This window comes from Seriola aureovittata, chromosome 8 (assembly GCF_021018895.1).
Source record: "Seriola aureovittata isolate HTS-2021-v1 ecotype China chromosome 8, ASM2101889v1, whole genome shotgun sequence".
Classification (NCBI taxonomy): Eukaryota; Metazoa; Chordata; class Actinopteri; order Carangiformes; family Carangidae; genus Seriola; species Seriola aureovittata.
In genome coordinates this window covers 3,604,357-3,622,903 of record NC_079371.1, presented here as the reverse complement: position 1 = coordinate 3,622,903, position 18,547 = coordinate 3,604,357, and the positions used below count along the sequence as shown (strand labels likewise).

Here is an 18,547-nt window from a genome sequence, read left to right as displayed (position 1 = left end):
AAAACCTGCTTCAGTGGGAATGGACTACAAGGCAGTTAGTGCACTGCAGCAAAACTCCATCCTAAGAAGCAGTGGAAACAAGAAGATAAATAAGCCCCCGGGGTGAGATAATTACGCCTGTTTCACTGAAGTTCATCCCTTTTTAATGATTTCATCGAGGTGTCTGTCAGTTTCACCAAGAAAAAAAAAACTGATCTCCTCAGTTGATGATAAATTTGAAAAGATTGAAGGATGGAAGGGAGTTTAAGAAACCATGAAATAGGTGAAATTATCTCCTGGCAGTGGCAGACTTCTGTCACTTGGTTCAAAATAGGATTTTTAGTGACACATTATAGTGTGAAAACCTTGCAACTCCAGCTTTACGGGCCGAGATTGAAGAATTACATGGTGCACCTATGAAGTGACACATTATACAGCCGATAGCAACACCCAGCTAAAACTGATGCAATCTAATACAACAGCCCTGCATCCCGTCGTCGTGGAAGCTATAACGATTGGTCTGTCTATCGACGAGGGCGGGCCGGAAATCAGGAACACACTCAGTGTAACGTGTGCAACTCGTAGAAAAGTAGAGCCTCCAAAATGACCATAAAGTTGAATAAACGCCTCTTTAAACTAAAAGTGACCGTTATACCTTCATCGAGAGAGAATTTATTTCATGGCTCTTGCATTAGTTTCCAGTAGCTGTAGCTAATAACCTGGAAAACGAGTGTATATTACCTTTGGACTATCTCAACTCAAAACCTGACTGGATGAACGAGGAAATGCACGAGTCAAGATTCAATTTTCTTTTTTTCTTTTTGTGTTGATCTCACCTGTAAAACAGCATCATACAAGTTGCACAGAGGGCAGGTGTTAGGGTTAAACGGTTAGTGAGTGAACGGAGCTCGTAGGTTGTGGTGAAGTGACGGTGAGACTGTGTCAGTGTCGTCAGGAGTGAGCGGAGGAATGCTGACGGCTCGGTTGGTTGTTTGAGTTTTTTGGGTTTTTTTGGCGTTGGGATTCCTTCCCGTCTCCGAACAGTCGGCCATGAAATCTGCACGACCCTCGTCACGCGAGTCTGGATAATCCTCGACTCTGATTGAATATCAGAAATACTCGAGGTGACTCAACGCGGCTTCTTACAAATTCCTCCTGATATATTGAGAGAGTTAAATTGCTGCTGTTGGCAGGTTCAGCTCTTCCACCTCCTCTTGTCATGTACCACAGCGCTGCTACTTAATCTGCCACTATCTAAACCGCACTCGGCACCAGCTTTGGAAATTGGCAAAATTGAATAGGGGATTGGTAATTCCCACACCGTATGTAACTTGTCACAATGAAGTTCAATAGCATCTCATTATAAAAGGATCAAAGCGGCGCTGCTATCAGTGCTCCTGAATGGACGAACTGCTCTCCCAGCTGATTCACACTAATCTTAATCGCCCTCGTAGGTCAACGACCCCGCCGTCGCCAGGGACTTGCAGATTTTGCTTTTTAACATGCAGAGAGAAAAAAAAAAAAAAAATGAAACTGCTTCTGAACATTTCAGAGAGAAATATTTCTCTCGGGTTAATTTGGAAAATCTTTGTGCAAACTTAGAAATCTCCAGTGGTGAGTATAATCCAAAAGATAGAAGCCAGTGTTTGGATGAGTGAAGACTGTGGCTGCGTCAGGAACAAGACGTGGGAAGAAAAAGTGTTTCAGTCACAGCCGTCCTAACGTTAAAGACGTTTCAGGGTCAGTGCGAGTCGACAGGAAAACAGCAGCACTGTGAAGATGCAGGAAAGTGAAGAAGAAGAGGAGACTCTGGGCTTGTGTGTGTGTGTGTGTGTGTGTGTGTGTGTGTGTGTGTGTGTGTGTGTGTGTGTGTGTGTGTGTGCGTGTGTGTGTTTGTGTTTGTGTGTCCCATGTCAACTAAAAGCACCAATGTCAGGACATTGTGCAAATCTGAACGCTTGCATTGTCATTCTGCTCCTGGGCTCCGTTTGTTATTGGGTGAATCCTTACAAAAAATAAAGAAAAAAATAAAAAGATTTTATTTTTCCACCACCACTCTTCAAGGGGCCTCAAGCTCCAACTATTTTTGGACTCTAGCTTTGTCTTGGCAAGTGCCCAAAAGAAGGAGGTGACCTAACAAGAACAAACTGTATGATGAGGTGACGGCATGAATTCTTGTAACTTGAATCGGATTCAATCAAAGCAGCAGCCACGAGCCCCCGCTGCAGCGTCACCCAGCAAAGACGCCGTCACTCCGAGCTGCTCGTTCACTGTAAGACGAACGCTGCTGTGAATGAATCACACGTCCTGATCCTTTGTTGTCTTTTGATTCGTTATCCTGACTCAGGTCCTGCTGCTCGAAAGTAAAACCGAGCGGCCGACACGGACGTGACAAAAAAAAAAAAAGAAACTGCAGTTCCTCAAACGGTCACTTGAGGCAGGATCCAAAAGAGAGTCAATCCCCTGAAGACTCCCGTGTTAAAGTGGAGCCTCTCTGGGCTGTAATGTTTACACCCTGGTGTATGAGAGGTGGATGGTAGCTTCAGGTATTGTGACAGTAAAATCACATATTTCTGGAGGAGCTGGGAAAACCGATTATCCTCCCACTTATTAATTACAAGGAGGCAGCAGGACACACACACACACACACACACACACACGTGTGTGGAGGGGTTGTGTTTTGATCCTTTCCTGCATGATTTGTTTGACGCTCTGTGGAGGACAGATGTTTTTATGAAGCTGTGGCGGAGCAGCAAACTGTGTATCAGTGGTCCGGGTCAGTGTGTGAAGATTTATAGTCGACGAAAGAGTTCTGCCAACGTCAGCACGCAAAAGATCAACTATGTGTGTGTGTGTGTGTGTGTGTGTGTGTGTGTTTGTGATGATGTCTGGCTTATACTTGCTGTGGTTAGGGAGGATATCAGGGTGGTTAATACGGCTGAGAAGCAAATTAGATGGCTGACCAGCAGTTTCGAGGCACAGTATGACTGTGCGACACTTTTACACGACATCACTGCACGTCATTACAATCCGGAAAAATTCAAAGAGCAGAATGGAGTTTAGAGTTTGCAGCTGTGGCACTAAACGTATTGATTTCACTAATTCAGCTGTAAAGAGGGAGACGACAGTAAACCGATGCATCGCCAAACCCCATATTTGTATTTCTTCCACCGTGTTTGGTTTGATCTGGCGCTGACGGGAACCTGCTGGTTTGTGTTACATGCAGCCAGGTGGGGAAGCAGGGGTATTATTTATTTCACTATATGTAGAGTTTCCACCTCACTCAGAAGATCTGGTGCGTAATCACTGATTATATTAACTCATCAAGACAGAGGACGCTCAAAGTCAATGACAAGAAATCACTTTATTTATAAAAGACAAAGCTCCTTCAGCCTCGTCTTTTATTCATTTTGAATTCCTCGTCAGATCTCTTGTCTAAAACTTTGAATTTAATTTCAAAGTACTAACTGAGCGTCGGCGATGCAGTCAGCGTGTCGCTCCTCCACGAAGCTGAAAAGCTCTACATGACGACAAACCTCAAAGGACGCAGGAGCTGCAGTTTTCAAGGGTAAAGGGTTTATTCCACGGCGGTGGTGAGGTGGGTGGGATGGCTGGGTGAAAGTCGTAGGGCTGCACAACTGATCACGTCGCCTCCAATGATCAATGAAACAATATAACCAGAAATGTAGCTGCTGTAAGTGTCAATGTGTTATGAAACAAAAAGTGGGAATTTTAACTACAGTTGTGCAACCCCAGCAACTTGAGGGATGACACATGGGGGTGGGGGGGTGGGGTGGGGGGGGGTCGGGGTATGAAGGGTATGACTGTGAATCCAGTGTATAGACTTTACCTGAAGGGTCAGCACTATGTTCTCTGGCTGTGGGAGGCCAGATCAGATGAAGAGGGCATGCAGAAGACAAAGGCAACTCAGTGTCAAAGAAAGAGCAAAGCCACAGAACAAAAACATGTGGATGAAATAGAACAAAAAAAAAGAAAAGAAAGAGAAATTAAAGATTTCAAAACTGGCATGCATATCCACATAGTTGCATATTGCAATACTGCACACAGACAGACAGTACAGTCTCCCATAATGGAGAAAAAGGTACAAACTGCATGTTTTTTTTTAGGTCAAAGGGCTTAAAAAAGTCTTTGGTTGTCAAAGTTCTTCATAAAAAAACTCACATGTTGTATCTTTCTCTAAATTCACAGCTTGTGCCAGAAGCAATTACCATTTTTTTTCTGGGGTGCCAGTAAAAAAAGATGGCCTTGCCTTGGCGTACAAAAGCTATTAACACCTTGCTCCAGAAAAGTCACGGACCACAGAGTATCTCCGAGGAACGCGTCTCCTGTAATTTATATCGTGGATCGCTATGCCCAATCAGAAAAACAGAAGTCACTAAAGCAGACGGATAGGCACAGCAAAACAATCATTTAAAACACACACAAACACACACACACACACACACACACACACACACACACACACACACACACTCTCTCTCTTACCTTTTGATATTCCGTCTGAATGGCTCCAAACTTGTCCTTTGCCAGTTTGACAATGAGATCTGCAACAGCACAGAGGAAACAAACACTGTTTTTCTGTAATGAAAATAATACGCACGGTGGATTCCTTTATCCAGCTGTTATGTTGTCGCACTGTGCATTTTCTGGCACGGCAGGCACCATCTGCAAACAGATCTGCTTCTAAAGTCAGCGTTGTTGTTACGCTGCACCCACTCAAACACACATTGTGAAGCAAATCTACCCAGTAACACGAGGAATATTACGGCATCGGGCCTGTAACACCAAAAATAATGGCTGCTAGGGTGTCACCAAAATGAAGAATAGGTCTTTTCAGGGTGCTACTTCGAAAGTGGAAACCCGCTGCCTTTATTCTAAAACTCATTTTATATTAATTGTGAACTTGGTATGGAAACTTTCCTAAAGCCAACACCAGCGAACTGCAGAATATGGTTATTGTGAGACGTTATTTCTGTCAAGCTGAAGCAGCAAGTCGACGTTTTTGACAAGATGTTGTCAGGGAATGCAGAGCCACACTGTGACACTGCAGCGTCCCTTCATCCCATCTCCTCCCTCTGGGTTTAGAGAGGGGCAAGTCTGACACTCTGCAGAACTCTCATGTTATTTATCAGTGGACTGACATCATGTTGGTGTTGTTGATATCCTGCATCCCAGAAGGACCTGATAACGATGATGTGGCTGGAGATAATGGTGAATGATTGGGGGAAACATTTCCTAAGGTGGTGTCTTCAAATTTATTGTTCTTTATCCAACTAAGAAAAGGTTCAAACAGATTCAGTTTAATCTTGTAAAAGACGCTGGAATCAGCCAATTGTTTGTTTTTTCTGCCCAAAGCCTTGTTAGTTATAAAGCTCAGATTTTTTACATGTTGCTGGATAAATGAGGCAGTTTAATTAGTTTTTTTTTTTTTGATTTTGGATCAGCTCAAGGATGCAGTGGAACTTTTTGTTCCTGATTTATAATGAGGAGAGGTTGCATATATCCTAAAACTTTACTTTTGCTCTAAATGATTTCTCTCAGTGGCTGCACATGCAGTGGTTGCTATGTGTGGTCTAGTTTTCTGTCTGCATGTGTTCGGACTGATTTCCCGACGGTAACTGAACTGTCTTGAAATGCCAACACACGAGGTTTGCACCAGTTGTATGTTGCAGCCAACACATGCACAAATCAAGGACAAACAACAGTTGTTCATAAATGACAGTTACTGAGATCCTCTGTTGGTTTAAAGAGGCGATGGAGACGTCACAAAACAAACAATCAAACTAAACAATATCTCCCATCAGATACAGCATGCTGCTGTTCCCTTTGATTGGTCTACACCTGGAGCAGTGCTGGGTGTGACTCATCATGTCGTGATGACAGAGACGGAAAGTCTTCTCAGACGCAGCAGGTTTCCAAAAATAAGATGCAAAACACACAGGGGCTTTTCCTCCTCCTGCATTGCGGTGTTTCCTTTCTGAAGAAAAGAACACATCCTGCAGAAGAAGCGTTTGATTCATCACAAATCAGACTAATGATCCGTGCCTATTATCCAAAGCATGAGATTTGTGTTAATAGGAGGGTGCTCCAGGCTTCTGCTTGAGCTAGTTACTGTGGCTGCTTAGGAAGAGAGGCGCTCAACATTCGGGCTGATCATGTCTAATTGCCTTTATGTAAACATTTATTAATGGAGGATTATTTGACTGAGAGAGGTTTTTAGTTCCACACTCGTGCAGGCAGCAGAGCGAGAGCCATAGTAAGTAAAGTAAAGATGGATGTAGTCAGCCACGGGTTTTCGCCGCTCCGCCATCGCCGTCTTGCCAGCGCCCGACTCCGTCCGAACTCCTGGCTAATACAAAAATGGGCAGAGAGGAGGGGGGCGTGTGTGGGGCCCAGACTTCGGTGCACGCTGGCGTGTGGCAGGCAAACGCTCACCCGCCTGTCACTCAAAGCGGCATGCCTTCAGTTATGCAGAACTTTAAGACTTAATTAACTTTAAACGAGTGAGTTATATAAAAATTCAGCCCCCTTACAGCCGTAGAGACCAAAACTGTTTTTTTTTTGTACCAGGCTGTAAACATGTTTATTTCTGCTGTAGATTTGAACAGTGCAACACGGGAGTCTGTGGGGACCGACTCGCTGTTGGAGCCGGACTCAAGCCGCTCGGCTGGAGCAGGTGCAGCTACTGAAGGAGTCTGAAGTTCCTGCCAGAATCTTCCCACCGTGTTCACACGAGTCCACTTTATAGGTCAGTCTGCCAATGTATGTGTCCAGCTTCTAGGTTAGTCCCCCCCCCCCCCCCCCGGATGGCTGTTGGCGGTCACTATTGTACGTTTCGGGTCGAGTTGTAAAACGATCCGGCCTTCTGGAGAAATATAAAAGTAGAGCGAGCCGAGCCCAGATATCAGCTCACCCTTTGTGTGTGCTTCAAAGAAACCCCCGACCCCGTAGTGAAGGTGTGTTTAAAGGTTTAAAGTCCTTTTGTCCCACAGGACGAAACTAACGGAGGTAAACAAGGTCTGTGCAACAGCACGAGGCCTCGACGGGAGGAGGACAACGTCACAGTATGAGAAAGTGATGGTTCAGTTTTTGACCTCGATGAAGGCAGAGGCTTACGGGGTGGAGAAGATTAAGGCTGCAACCATTAGTCGATTAATTGATTAGTAGATCTGTTGATCACTTTCTGGAAGTTTATCCTCATCTTTAGAAACAGTGGGAAAAGCCTTCTGTGAGAAGACCCTGTCCACCTGATCACTGTCTCCTCTGAATGAAATGCATGTTGGGATGATTAACTGATCGATCGTCTGGATCACGACTTCGCAGAGTTCAGATTAACGTCTTAAAATTGTTTATTTTGTCTCAAAAATTGCCCAGAACCCAAAAGTATATTCAGTTTCCTGTCATAAATCTTCACATTGGAGAAGCTGGATATGTTTCAGCTGGTTCAAATATCGGTGAATTAGATTATATCTTTGAATGAAAAGTGATTTCCTCAACATCGACTCTTTTGATTCATTATTTTCTCACTCTGCAGTTTTGTTGCGATGCAGGAGCTGGAGTTTAGTTCACGTACCGCAGTGAGGGCAAACACAGGTACAAACACACGACTGTGGCACTGGACTCTTGTCTCAAATCTTAACTGAGGGCTAGTTGCCAGAAGTGAGTGTAATCCCAGAGGCAGTGTGATTTCTCTGAACCATGTTAGTCAGTGCAAATTAGTTTTACATGAAGCACATCAGTAGAAGACACTGTTGACGGCACAGAGCGACTTGTGTTTGACCACTTTACAGTGAGAGGAGAGAGAAGGCTGCCACTGAAACCAATCAGTGTGTGTGTGTGTGTGTGTGTGTGTGTGTGTGTGTGTGTGTGTGTGTGTGAGATGAACACAGTGTGAATGAATGAAAAGTAGATCGTACTCGACATCACTTTATCACAGAAATTGAAAATAAAAATCTGTAGGTTTAACTCTACTAAAGAAGTTCCCTCTTGGAGCAACTAAAACCTCTTTGGAAAAATGAATGAATGAATCATTAATGGAGAAACTCAACTAAGAGGAGAGCATGAGGAATAAAAGAAGCAGTGGGAAGATGGAGGAATGAAAGAGAGAGAGAGAGGGGAAGGACGGAGAGAGATCAAAGACAGAAGGACGAGCGAGGAGTAAAATAAGAGGTGAAATAGAGAAAAGTAGCGAGGAGAGAGAGCTGGACCCGATCCAACCAGTGAGAGGCGTTTAATCCCTCTCCATGAACCAAAAGCTCACTTGAAGCTGGTTTCCTCCCACGTTAACCCTCTCCTCTCCGGCCTCTCTGCTGCGACAGGCACACGGACGTATATATTTACTAGGATGCTGTAACCTTTGACCTTTTGAGAACTAAGTTTTCAAAGGTCTACAACGACAGTTCTGTGGATTATGAACTGCTCGTACAGATTTGAAAATGTGAAGGTAAATGTAGAGAATTAATGTAAATGTAAATGCGTAGCAGGCGCCGGCTTCGGGAGCTCCTCGGCCCTGAACCGAATCGAGGCAGCGGATTTAACGAGGCTTTGCAAGGCAGCTCGAGATAAAGGAGAAAACCAGGAAAGATGAATTTTTCTTTAGTTTCACCAGAGGTGAGTCGCCCGCCCGCCGCTCGCTCGCCCGACCAGAGGAATCCAGGAATACGCTCTACACACATCAGGCTTTGTAAAGTTTGGTTTTGTTTCTGCCGCCCGGGTGTGTTCAGGGCTCGCAGACAGAACATGAACTCAGTTGGCGTGTTTACCGAGCAGCCCTGTGTCATTCAGGGGGATTTCTTTTAAAAAGCGTGAAAATAAATCTGATTCCAGTCCATGTAACCTTAGCTTAGCATTAGCACGGATTCATCTGCAGCCTTTCCCCTCATTTACCCTCCGCTGTGTTCATCCCGCCTCACAAACACATTAAAAGAAATGATTAATGTGATCGGCCCAGACTGCACTTTACCCCAGATTGATTTTCTTGTTTTGCTCGGCTTTGTCACAAATGTGAGGACTTTGTAAAGATCCTTTGAAAAGATATTCATTCGACATTCTATGGATGAAACAATAAACTAATTGATCCAGAAAATAGAAGAACAGAAATTTAAAATCCACAACTGAAAACTGGAGTTGATGGAATAAACTGACGGAGGCCGAGCGCTGGATTTGCATGAGACGCCGCATCTGCAGTCATTGTATGCTGTAGCGTAAGACTGTGTATTTAATTTGTTAATTAAAGAGACACAAGAGGAAAACAATCAGAGCAAACAAACTGCGATGTGTGACTGCTAATCCTCGCAGCAGCCCCTCTGGGTGTCCGTTGGAAAAAAAACAGAAAGGCGATTAGTGCCATGGATTAAATGATTTTACAGAAGTGTTTCGAACCCGAACACGATAAACACCGAGTTCATCTGCGCGTCGAGTGTCGATAAGGATTTGAAGCTGAAAGGCTCCTGAGTGAAACACACACACGGCGGCATGAAGCTACGCCAACGTCTCCGCCACAAACTGTTATGACGTAAGATCAGAACGTAGCAGCTGTTTGTGATTTTCATTAAAATTTTTAAAAAAACAAGCTGAGACCGTACGGCAGAGGAATCCAATCATTTCCCTTTTTTTAAAGGTCATCAGAAGCTTTTTATCTGCGGCCTATGATCAGGAGCCGTCAGATAAAGTGCGCCACAGCTGACGACCCTGTGGGGAGACACTTTATAACGTAGCTGTGTTTGTTTGGCTCCGTCGTCCAGAGCAACGCGGCTGTAAATAACGGCTTCGTGTTTGTTTGCTTATCTTCGTTCAGCTTGTTGTGTTTGTATCCTCCCGTCAGTTTTCCAGTTTCTCTCACTCCACAAGTAAATTCAGAGATGCTGAGTCGAACACTGACGTACCTGAAGGATTACGCTGATTCAGATCCAGATGTGAGCAGCTGGGATTCAGTGTCTTGCACATTTAATAAGATCATATGATCGTAACCAGACACTCTGCAAATCCATCTTTTATATTCTTTTTTCTACATCACCTTTTATGTGTGTAGATGTAGATTTCTGAATTGTTTTGATGCTAGTGACGCTGGGGAAGCTCCCCATCTATCCCTCGACTCTCTTTCCTTTCCTTATTATATACATACATATAATTACATCTTTTAACCAGAACTGTACTGTTTCGTCATACCTTTGCGGCCCACAGGTTGGGAACCAATGACATATTCATACATATACACAATTATATATATATGCTTTTCTACAAAACTTCCATTTTTCATTCAACAAATGAAGCCAAAGTTCCCAAATATTAAATGTTGTCTAAAACCAAGCACTCGCAGGAAATCTCTGCCTTAATAAAACAGTCTAAAGAAAAAAGTCACAAAATGTCTTTGTAAATCAGGAACGATCAGAAAAAGTATTGAGGTCTGCGCCACATATTTACTCTCATAAGGAAGAGAACATCTTGTGCATCTGAAATAATAAACCAGGGTGTAAGGTCGAAGTAGATGCCGGTGTTTCTGCTCTTGTTTAGTGATATTTTTGGTTTTAAATTTTTCCATTATTTGTGGAATTCATTTACAACACAGCTGTCATGCCCCCCCCCCCTTCACTGGACAATAGTTTGAACAGTGTGTGATGGGAACAGTGATCCTTCTGTTATGAGACGGCCTCTGTAACCCAGAGGACATCCTGTGGTTGTTACTGAGGCAGAGCTGGTGAGATGACTGACCTTTGTTAACTCTGTGCCGAGCCTCAGACTGTATCGACTATTCAGGAATATCATGTAACACACCGGCTACGAAAAGCCAATAACCTCGTCCCGGTGGGAGACCGAGGCATTTTCTCTCTCAAATAAATGTCACAAAGACGGGTCCAGCTGACAGTGAAGCTGCTGGTCGGCTGAGACGGGTGGAGGAACGCCACTTTCCCCGCTGTGAATATACACCGTAAACCTACGATTTAACCCCTTCACTTCCCTTCCAGTCATCAGAACGACAAGCCGACACCGCCTTTTAGTGACGTTACTGTTGTAATGTCGGAAAAACTTGGAATGAGGCCTTCAAGTCCTTTTGAAAACACACCTGCAAACTTGCAAACATGTAAATGCAAAAGCTGCATCATTGTCTTAAGCCGTGAGTTACGCTCCTTCAGACGGTGTCAACATCTCGACAAACCTCTGATGCCGTTTGCCTCTGCCGCTCAGCCAAGCTGCAGGAAATACGCTCACGAGAATGGGACTTCCTGGCGCGGAGGCTTGAAAACTATATTTTAATACTACACTACTATGTAAAAACGACATATCTTTTAAACATAAACATAAAATAATCAAACTTTTTTTTGCACATGTTGTCAGACGGCTTCAGGGGTCCGGTAAGCTCATCGCCCCGCACCACATTTTCTTTTCTCCAGAGTTTGTGCAGCTCCTTCTGGAGCCACAAAAGGCTTTATATACACCCCCCCCCCCCCCACACACACACACACACACACACACACACACTAGTACTCTCCAAGACCTGTGAACAGACTCATGTGTAAAATTGGCTCAGTTCCCTTTTACAGTTGTTTTGTTGAGGATTTGTGACCACGGTGTGACTGGGACATTTTACCCATGAAGAATCACAAAGCTCTCGGCTGGACAAACTGTTCAGTGGTGACATCGCTCCTGAAGGACCTCAAACATATATTTCCGTACAGTCATTTCTTGTCACTTAATTGACGTGTACACCCACTATCGACCGACACAGCGGCCTGGCCGATCTATTGGTCCAGCTCTGGGTTACTGTTCAGTGTTGGATACAACCTGCAGCCGTTTGTCCTTTACAGAAAGTGCAGCAGTTGAAACATCCAGCAGGTGCACTGCAGAAAGTCACAGACGTGCACTGCCTGCTGTTAGACTCTGTTAATGCTGCCGGTGTCGAAACCGAAGCTTATTTTACGCCCCCACTTAGTTTAAGTTACTAAACGGCTGAAAAAAGCAGAAAGTGTAAAAGAGGAAACGACAGAAGGAAAGATTGGTGAAGGGGAAGGAAGAAAAAGAGAGAGACTTGGAACAGGATGAGACAGATGGATAAATAGAAACAGCAGAGTGAAAGAGTCAGAGGGAGATGGATAGGGGAAGACTAAGAGAGGAAGGATGGATGACGTGTGGAGAGATGGAGAGATAATGGATGTGTGAATAGAATGAGAGATGATAGGTGGTAAAGAGATGTAAAGAGATAAGAGGTTGGCGGAGAGGAAACCGTGGTCTCCGTGCTGCCGCGCCCGGCTCTGCTGCGTTTACTGATAAACCGCACGGGAAAAGAAAAAGGGGAAAGAAAAATAACAATCAACTTGCACTAAAAGCCACCAGCCGAATCAACAAAACCCTGATACCCCCCCCCCCCCCCCCCCCGCTAAGCCCCGGCAGTTGCCCGTGACAACACCCGTTGCTAACAGGCTTATTAAGAAATAAATAAATAAATAAGTAAGTAAGCCTGGCCATGAGATACACTAACACACCACAAAACTTCATTCAGCCCGCGCCGCGCTTGTAAAGGCGCACGGTGCAACAAAGCAGATAGCCAGTCGGGGATTTTTCCTCAACAGAGGGACGCTGTTGCCAACTGCCTGGATTCTCCCTCACAAAGTTATCTGAGGACACGCAACCACAAACGGGGAGAGCGCGCTTTGTATTAAGAATTAAATTCAGCAGGAGTTGTAACACTAATGCTGACAGGAAACTCTCCTCGGCGTTTCTGTCGCTCCAAGTGACATAAACAGGACGTTTGCTATGCCGCCCTCGTTTCTTTCCACGCCTGTGTAATAATTAATGAGATTCACATATAAATACGTTTTATTTAAAGCTGCTATTAATCATTATATCAGCAGGGGATCAAACGACTTGTGTGAAAGTGACAGGGTCACTTCTGCAGGTTCCCCCTCAGCTCTAAGAACAGGTTTCTGCAGGTTTTGGAAAGTCGTATAAAGGTGCCTCAGAAAACGACTCTGACATCATATACAGTGGGGGTGGTCTCTTTCAGTGTCAGTGGGCCTCGGCTCTGAGATCAAACACAGCCAACATCTAGTAACAGAAGGAGCGTTCCTTCATCCTTGTTGCTATGCGACAAAGAAAAAAAGTTGCTGGTATTTTTAGGTAATGGCTTTGTTTGTTGTGTTTACTAGAATAAAAGTCTTTTTTCTAGAGAGTTCAACGTGTGCACGGTGTAACAACAACAATACAAACTGAGCTACGAGGCGTTTCGCAACCTGAAGGAGAACTCGCTCGGGATGTCTTTGACCACGACGTGACTTCAGCTGGGTTTTTGTCGGTGTCAGGATTAAAGTCAGTTATGATTCGTGAGTCATTCATTCTGTCTTTTGCGTCACAGCGGTCTCCGTCCACGTGTTACCTTCTGAAATACTGATTCAAATCAGAGAGGTATTTACATCCTAAATGAGAGAGAAAGCGGCGGCGGCGGTTCTCAGGAGGGAAGCAGGTACAGGGAGAGAAGTTGGGTCAGTGCCTGGTTCCATGTGCGCTGATGACTCTGCTTCCCACTTCCTGTCTTTCCTGTTTTCACACGCCCGGGTTGTGGGACACTTTGAAAGGCTCTCAAGATAAATATGCAAGCCAGCAATATTATTAATGTGTTCCTCTATTCTGTTTCTTCTGAATTGTTTTACCTCTTCACGCCTCTTAAAAGCAATAAAATTCTGAGAAGGAAAGTTGCCCATTGGTTGATCTGAGAACTACAGGTGCAGGTGATTGTAAGAAAATATATTTATGCTGCTTCCTTAGAAGCAGCGGAAAAATTCAACTCTGACCTACAGCCGCTGGTTAATTTACATTTTCACATTTACATTTGACTCATTTGGCAGATGCTTTTAAGCAAAGAGACTTAGAAGTGAAGGATGAGACTGAAGCTTCAGTTCAAACGTTGGTGTAAATACTAAATACTACATCTACTCAATAAGTGAAGGAGATCAGGTAGAGTGCATAGTAATCAGGTTATTCGTGTTAATATGATGCAAACAACCTAAAATATTCAAATTAAATTGCTACGAAAAATTACTACCACCATTTATATCGACTAACAAATGTTGCAGGACCCTAGACCTTCACATTACATCCAACTGATTGCTCTTGTGGTCATGTGCACACAACAGATGAGTCATTAACATTTACATTAGCCTACGATACGTGACGTAAACGAGGCGGTTCTTCTCTAACTCCACTGTTCCATCAGATCCCGCTTTGGTAAATGTCTCCCAGTGAATGTTAGCACACCAGTGACTTGACATTTAACTGAAATGTTTCTGATAAAGGAGAGAACAAGTGTGTGTGTGTGTGTGTGTGTGTGTGTGTGTGTGTGTGTGTGTGTGTGTGTGTGTCTCTGGGCTGACTGTTTGTATCAGAGCTGGTTTCCCATGAGCTCGGTATAAAAACACGTCCACACAAGGTAAACACTCTGTTACCATAGAATCTGTAACTATGGAGGGAAGAATCAGCTTTACACACAACTGAAAACAAACACACACACACACACACACACACACACACACACACACACACAAAAGTGGAAAACAATTTAATTCAAAACTGTTAATCTTTTTGACTGATTTCGTAGTAACAATGCTGCCATCAGTGACATTTACATCATTAAAATGAACTGAGCAGTTTAGAGGCTGTGTGTGTGTGTGTGTGTGTGTGTGTGTGTGTGTGTGTGTGTGTGTGTGTGTGTGTGTGTGTGCCTCCTCCTTCTTCCTCGATGGTGTAACTAATAAAGAAAGTATTAGTTGGTCTGGAAACGTCTGAACCTGCCACGTTTCAATTAAAACAGAAAATTCCAGCTGTTTCATTCTCGGCCTCTTTTGTCAGATATTTCTGTTAATGCTTCAAACCAGAGGGAGGTTTCCATCAGTGTACGTGCAACAATACGTATACGTGTGTGGGTGTGTGGAGAGAGCACTTTACCGTGCCCTTCAGTACATGCATATGGAAATGTAGGAACTGTGATACACTCGTACTGTAAATACAATCCGGCGTGGACGTCTATAATTGCAATAAAGTCGACAGCCTCCCCTCCAGAGGAAATCACATTGATGGGTAGAAATGCATGACAGGGAAGCCGGCGCACACACACACACACACACACACACACACACACACACACACACTGATAAAAATAAATCTGGGCGACATGGCAACAGACACCAATAAAGCATGTTATATTGCACAGGGACTTTCTGCAATCTTGTCCACTGACTAAGAGAAACAGTGATATGAGTCGTTTGTGCTGGAGTTACACAGATGTGTCATTACACAACACTTCTCCCTCCATACGTAGGTTTGTGTTGTACGCTGTGTTTATTAATACTCCAGTAGCAGTGATTAGTATTCTGCAGACGGTTGTCCACAACAGCTCGGCGAAGAACTTTAATCCGTTCAATCTGAAATGTCGGAATTAGAAAGCGATGCTCTGCTCTCCTCACGTATTGATTTGCATGAACATTTTTATATTTTGTTGTAGACCTCAGGCAACGCTGTTCTGATGCGCTGTAAGATTTTAAGTTTCTGTGGATGAGCAACAATCTGTTAAATCTTAAAAACAATGAGTTCAACATGTTGCCCAGGGAAGTTATTCCCTGAAAAAAGTATAAATTATTATGTTTATCTGTCAGAGCTCAGCACTGTGTTTACGTCGTTCCTTGGACGTTTAAATGAACTTATAGTTGCAGTTCTGTTGTTCTTCATATGTTCCTCTTACTGAAATTTGGGTGTGGCAACATCCAACAAAATTTTCGAAAACTTTCAGAGAGAGAGAATCGCTCACGCTCGCTGTTTTGTGGAGATGAGAGAGTTGAAGGGATTTGATATGATCTCCTAGACTCTCTGTTTACAGTCTTCACACAACTACTTCCGTCTCTTTTCGCTCGTAAAACCGAGTGGATTAAACCACGAATGCCCTCGAGGGGGGAATGCTGGAGAAAAAAAGTGAGCGCCGTTATCCCCATTTGTGTGATTCGTCTTGATGAGACCAGGAAGACACTGTAAAACTCTTGGAGAAAGGTCAGGGGGGCAAGTGTGATGCAGCGTAGACGAGGTCATGATGGTCAGCGCGTCGCCTTCGAGTGCCAGCTACTAACTACCAGCTCTGACCTTGGACTGTACATCAGAGGGATGGAGAGAGCTGCAGGGTTTTGTTTCGCTAAGTCGACTTGTGTTGTGAAACCTGCGATTCTAATCTTTAGGAGAAGTATTTCATTTCGTCTCCATGGACTGAAGGACTAGCGGCCTGAAGTGGAGCCTGGTCAGCATGTTGACCGCTGGACAGCCAAGAGGATTGTGTCTGCAGTCCAGATTACCATCAGCTAAACGAGGCTGAAGCCACGTGGCAAAGGTGACAATGGCAGACGGAAACATTGACCTGCAGAGTGTGGAGACGGACCAATCAGAGGAGACAATTGCAATCTCACATCCTGCAGACAGTCAACATGAGAAAAAGAGACGTGGAGATGAAATGTCCGGAGCTGGACTTCCTCAGGAAGAAGGCACTCAGTCCGACCCTGACCTCAAGTGTAAAGCTACAGTCTCTTTTTCTTTTTAGTGACTCAAGAGTCAAGTTGATAGATTGCCAAAGATTCCCACATCTACAATAAACAGGAAGTCAAAATGACTTTGTTCAAGAAAAGAAAAGAAGAAATCTGGGGCTGGCATCCATTAACTCCTACACACACCTATTCGTGTGATAAGGTCGGCCAGGACCGGTCGGTACCGATCCAAAACCACGTAGCGTCAGTGCTGCTTTCCTTGATTGCGCCTATATGACACACAGCTTGTCACTGAGAGCTTAAATTACACACCCTAACCGTCCTCTGTGAAGTTGTGACACAGCCGTGTTCCCATTCATGGGAAACGTCTCTGCACCGCTGAGTGAAGGCCACAAGGATCTTGTAAAGTGGTGTGACGAGCGGCGCCGAGGCTAAACGCCGCTTTGGAGGAGGGGGGGGGGCTGTTTAGAGTAGTCATCTCCGGCGTTGGCAGGTTGACCCCTCATTGCCACACATCTGCAATTACAACTCACCATGTCCCCTGAGTCGACTTGTAGCGGGCACCACTGCAACCGCCAATGAAGCGGAACAAAGAGACAGAGAATGCATGAGTTGCCATCCATTCAGCAGGACTGAGCCGCTCGCTTCGCCTCCCCTCGCCCTCGCCTCTTCCTGCTTGGCTACCCAGGCCTGACCCAAATATGACGTCCCCGAATGAGACATGGCTTTAGCAGCACCCGGGGAAGTGGCAGCTCTTTCTCCAACACACTCCCTCTATTTATTTCTTCGTCCTTTCCTCTCTCTTTTTTTTATTTTTTATTTCTTCCTCACTTCTTTAAATAAACTGATATCTTCTCAGCTTCTCTTGCTCCTGTGATCTTTTGATTTTCATCTCTACCTGTGCGTTCACTCCGTCTGGCTCTGCCACAGTTCTCACCTGCTCTCTGTCGGATAGCTGCGAGCCTAAGCTGACGGTGGCATTATAATATTACCTTGAAATGTCTCAAACGTTCAACTTATCTTAATGCCGTAGCTCTTATCTCCCCTCACTTAGTCTGCTAATATGCCAGCCCCTGGTGAAACAAGCTTTCTCAATGAGATGCATCTCTTTTCCCCTTTAGAATCCAGGTGCTGTCTGTTCAGTCTGTTGATCTGCTTCTTCCCCTTTATACTGTAAAAACACACTTAAGACACTGAGACTCAGTGGTGCAGTGAGCCGCGTGTTTTGAATTCAACTATTTGTATCATCTTAGTAAAAAAAACTCAAATTATAAAAGCGTTCCTTCACCAGAAACCAAACACCTCATAACAACCGATTAATACACAAAAAGCTTTTGAGTGCAGCTGTCACGATGGGGGGGGGTCTAAGAGTCTGGATGACAACTGGCGTTTGATTCTCCTTTGAAGGCTAAATGTATTTACAGTAGCAATTACCAGGTGCAGAGCGGGAAAAGAAAATGCTGTTAGCAACCTGAGGAGAAAGTGAGTCAACAGCATCTGCCACATTAGTGGATTTTTCATTTGTACAAAGTTGGTTGATGATGTGACGAGTTTGATGCATTTTTTCACATTAGACGTTTATCTTTCTGAAAAACACGTGACGATGAACCGAAACGACCTCGGTTCATGATGTCACTCCCCTTCCTGTCAGCCCTTTACTACCGTCTGTGTAATGAAGGTATGCAACTCCCCGAAAATGCCTTCAATAACTTTATTATTTAATCAGCAAAACAATTGGCTTACTTGTTTAAAAACACTAGTGAATTATTATTATTATAATTGTTTTATTTCTTTAATTTATTTTTTCTTTCTTTCATATCATGTGTTTTTATAAATGTGAATATATAAATAATATAATTTTACAATCATTTTCTATTATGAAAACAAGCACTGGTACACAATCTTTGACTCCATAAAACATTTTAAAATTAAATAAAAATATTAGTGACTTATTGTGAATGAAAATGAATGAATGTACTGTTAATGTGAACCGAGGCAGATTCTTCTTCTGTGCTGGCAGGGCGGCGGAGAGCTGA

General features: G+C 44.0%; 1 protein-coding gene across 13 annotated transcripts in view; it reads right to left on the bottom strand.

Moving 5' to 3' along the window:
• Positions 1-18,547, bottom strand: part of prom1a (prominin 1a) — a 77,035-nt gene that overhangs the window by 46,657 nt on the left and 11,831 nt on the right. For 10 of the 13 annotated variants that reach the window (XM_056382600.1, XM_056382599.1, XM_056382604.1 and 7 more), the window contains exons 2-3: positions 4,486-4,544; positions 3,830-3,856 (exon numbers count right to left, since the gene is read on the bottom strand). In XM_056382600.1, the coding sequence (XP_056238575.1) occupies positions 3,830-3,856; positions 4,486-4,544 (86 nt within the window). The remainder of the gene's footprint in view (positions 1-3,829; positions 3,857-4,485; positions 4,545-18,547) is intronic. The other 3 variants (XM_056382602.1, XM_056382606.1, XM_056382612.1) reach the window with 1 other exon arrangement.